The sequence below is a fragment of the Echinops telfairi genome, unplaced genomic scaffold, assembly GCF_000313985.2.
Source record: "Echinops telfairi isolate 266 unplaced genomic scaffold, ASM31398v2 ScPeMD7_7420;HRSCAF=8458, whole genome shotgun sequence".
NCBI classification, from domain to species: Eukaryota; Metazoa; Chordata; class Mammalia; order Afrosoricida; family Tenrecidae; genus Echinops; species Echinops telfairi.
The window spans coordinates 4284227-4288401 of NW_022111320.1; the positions used below are offsets into that span (position 1 = coordinate 4284227).

The 4175-nt window shown below is 46.9% G+C and overlaps 1 protein-coding gene across 1 annotated transcript in view; it reads left to right on the plus strand.

Moving 5' to 3' along the window:
* Positions 1–4175, plus strand: part of GFM1 (G elongation factor mitochondrial 1) — a 50948-nt gene that overhangs the window by 10821 nt on the left and 35952 nt on the right. Inside the window, exon 7 of the mRNA XM_045297380.1 lies at positions 3715–3872. Within this exon, the coding sequence (XP_045153315.1) occupies positions 3715–3872 (158 nt within the window). The remainder of the gene's footprint in view (positions 1–3714; positions 3873–4175) is intronic.

Sequence of the window (4175 nt, forward strand, 5' to 3'; positions counted from 1 at the left end):
TACTGCAGGGAAGACCTGCACTGGGGCGTGCAGCAGACCAGATGCACTTGGTGTCCGTAGTAGAAGGCAGGCAGCTGTGTAATTACTGCAGGGAAACCCTGCACTCACGGAGTGCAGCAGACCAGGTGCACTTGGTTGCAGGGGTGAAGGGAGGCGGGGTGGGCTAGGAAGCCCACAAACTGAGAATGCTAATAATTTTTTTGCTGTCATTGAACTGGGATTGTATCTTGTATCCTTTCATGTTCACAAAGGCCTTATCCCAGCTTCTTGCTGGATAAGGAACACCATGTAGAAAGGGACAGGTCTTTGTCTCCTTGGTGGGGGTGTGTCAGGAATTCCCCAAGACTGTCCTCAGGTCTGGTGTTGCACTAGGGGCCTTGAGGGACTTGGCATCTAGTCCCCCTCCTAGCTGTGATTTTTGCAAAGACTCACGCAGTGTCAACGAAGCAGAAGGTGTGCAAGGTGAAGGCTGGAGGTATCCTACTTCAAGCTTCCCACAGCCCCTCCTGCTGGAATCACCCAAGGCATGCTTAACTTCGTCAGGAGCACTTGTGTGTGACAACATGTGTGAAACGTCTTCCAGGGAGTCTCGTTAGAGACTTAGCATCTGAGGTTTTTATTGGGGACTGTCCAGGTAGACACCTTCGGCCGGACAGGTATCAAAATTCCCGACTTGCAGAAGGACAGGCGGTCAGTATAAAAATCACATGGTTTATAGAGGCAATCTAGGCACATATCGAACCATTCCTATCAGTCCAGGCAGGGCCGGCCTCACCAGCAGGCTTTTCTAAGGATAGCCAGCACAGACCTGCTGTGCTGACTTTCTGCCCAGTGTACAAGGGTGAGGCTTAACTTTTACACCGTGCCTGAGTATGTTTTTAACGGGGACAGGGGAAAAGTGTGACTGTATAACAAACAAGGGGAGCACTTGGGGAAAAATAAAGAAAACCTTTGTTAGGCTAGTTTAAAGGGTGATTTCCATCTTTCCTTTCTATGAGGGGACTCTAAAGTGTTTGCGGAATAACTGGAATTAAAATGTAAAAAAATTTAAAGTAAATTGTGCTTTTCAGTATAAGCTCCATCAAATTCAAGACACTTATAAGCAGCGATTCCTGCCATTTAGTTTATCCTTTAAGAACTGAGAGTTCTAGCAAATTAACCAAACCATGTCAATGCAGTCTTTTTTTTTTTACATTATTAATCGATTGCTCATTTTGTGTGTTTTTTTAATTTAAGATTAGGAAACAAAAAGAAGTGAGAAGGAGCCAGACCAGGACTGTAAGGTGGATGCCTAGTGACTCCCCTTGGAAACGGTTGCCAACTTGCCCTTTTTGATGAGAGGAAGGAGCAGGACCCTTGTCGTGGTGGAGACAGGGCCTCGGTTGAAGCTTTCCTTGGAGTTTTTCTGCTAAAACTTTGGCTGACTTTCTTACCACACTCTCTCGATCAGCAGGCGTCACTGTTCTTTGGCTCTCCTGAATGTCAACAAGCACAGTGCCTTGAACATCCAAAACCCTGCAGGCCCTGCGCCTGCCTGAGCGCTTTCTGTGCTGTCATTGTGCTCGCTCTTCAGGAGCACACTGGAAAAGCCAAGGTTAAAGTGTTCCTTATGCTTCGATGAAGGAGGTCTCCCACTTTGGGCTTGATCTTCAGCAGCATCACTTTGTGCCTTCTTACAATGAGCTGCCCTTCCATAGTTCAATCACATCAGCCCCATTGTGCGGTTGCTACCACAGTGGTTCAAACATTCACTGCTTGAACTTGATAACAGTAACGCATGCTTATTGAGAGTGCTGTGAGAAAGTTAACCCAATCTGTAGCTCCCCTCCCCGACAGCACCCCCCAGGAACCCTTATTCTACTTGCTGTCTCTATGGATTCATCAATCCTGGGTTTCATGCACTGAAAACCAGCAAAACATATAACCATATAATTCTGGAGGGTTACCCCAGTGACCAAATGCATCTGAGATAAGCCTCAGTATGGGAAAAACAGACACAATGTTGGAAACGAGATCAGGCCCAGCGTGCCTCAGAGCAGGGACCGACTGACAAGGTTTTAACCATCAGGTCAGGTTTGTCCTCTTGGTCTGGTGTAGTCATCTCCCAGTGCATTCTGTTTGGTAACCAGTCTCTTACCCCCCTCTGGTTTCCAGCTCATTTATTTCTGCTCTGATATTTATGATTTCTTGCCTTTGGCGGTTGGAGGGTTTATGTTGTTGACTCCGTTTTAGTCCTTGGAGGTGTTACGGTGTTGGACATGGTTTTCTCCTCCTTTTACGTGTGTGAACATCTGCTTTTGATGGCGCATCGCCCCTGTAAACTTCCATAAAGTGTTAGTGACTTCAGTGTTCTACCCAAGCTTCCCCTAAACTTGATGTTTGCTCTTCAGTTCGTGCTGCTCTGATGGGGCTGCTCTCCAGCCTGTGTCTCGCTCTTCCGAGTGCCCTAAAGCAGCGCGCATGCGCGCCTGTTGTGCCGTGTTAGTGCGAGCGTGTCCTGGTGCAGAGACTTTTACAGTCCACACAGTTTTTCATAGTGTGTATTTTCCGTGAAGCTTTGGAAGGCCCCTTGTATTTACTCACCAGCCTCACAGGGCCTGGTAGTTTGTGCATGTAAAGCCGGTGTTGTAAGCGCTCTGAAAGAGCCTCACTGCACATTGGGGAGGTATAGAAAGTCAAATTTGTGACCGGGGAGCATAGGGAAGCTGGAATGTGGATGGTGATTGGATCAGCCAGAGTTCCCTGGAAACCACAGGAGCAGATTTTTAAGGTCATTTCAACAGTGATTGCTTTCTTCCATCCATGTTTTCCTCGTAACGCTCCCTTTTGTTGTGCTCAGCTGTTTCCCTGCCTTAAAATGATGATTTTAGAAGGTGTTCTTGAAGCTTTTTCGGGTGTCACTAGTACTACATTTCTTCATGAGGTTACTTGGATGTTGGCTCTGCTAGAGCTGAGGTTCTGCTGAGCCGCCAGCCGGCAAGGTCTCCACGCATCGACAGTGCTTGCTGGGTGCTGAGCAGGGGCCCAGAGATTGTTCATTCAGGGCTTGTTAGTAGGGTGAGCCTTCATTTGTGAGCAGTTTATACGATGGATTGGCTTCTTGTTTACACTGATATGTACATTCCCTTAAAAAAGAAAACAAATGTGGTTCCATAGATAATACGTTTGAAAAATATGCAAAGGTGCACAGTAAGAAGCCCCACCCTGTCTCCCATGTACCCGCTGCTCTGGCGCCATCCTAGAGCAATTTTCCAGTTCACAATTTCTTTGTGTCTTTCCAGAGAGCTTTGTGTAGATGTAGGGGCTTCAAACAGTGTGTGGGGAAAATGGAATGGGAAGAGAATGGCATTTTTTTCCACAAAGATCCTTTGTATGTTGCTTTTCGCCCTGTTTTACATAATCGGTAAAAGCCCACTGTGTGTACTCTCGTGTTCCCTCTGTGTATCTATGCACTTTAGCCAGATGAGCATTAGTTACATTCCAAGAGGATGGACAGAAAGCAATGGTGCCAAAAGCTATTTCTTTTCCCGAGAAAGGAAATTGTGTGTCTGTGTTTTGATGGTAGATTTTGATATCTGATCCTAGTTTCTAATGAAGCCAACATTCCGAAAAATATCAGTTCTGTGAGTAATTAGGTGGTTTATAATTGATTGAAGCACAAAATGTCATTTTGAAGCTTAAGTTATTAATGTTTTGTTTTGTTTCGCTTTGTAGCTTGCAATCCGAAGAGCCACAATAAGTAGAAGCTTTACCCCTGTCTTTTTGGGAAGCGCTTTGAAGAACAAAGGCGTCCAGCCCCTCTTAGACGCCGTTGTAGAGTACCTGCCGGACCCCTCGGAGGTCCAGAATCACGCTGTGCTCCATCAGGAGGGGTAAGTCTATGGATGCTTCACTGCTGGAACAATCGAAACTCAAGCTCTTGCCATCTGATCGATGCTGACTCACAGCGACCCTAGAGGACAGGGTGGGAACTGCTCCTGTGAGTGTCCGAGCCTTTCACAGGAGTGGAACGTCTTGTCTGTCTCTCTCAGAGGGGCTGCTGGTGTGAAGATGCTGACCGTGCAGTGAGGGCAGCGCCAGGACTCCTCTTGGAGTAGCCCAGGGTCTGCAAAAGGAGATACCTCTACCTCATCCTGGAGGATGAGCTGTAGTGACAAACATTTTTAATTTCCGGG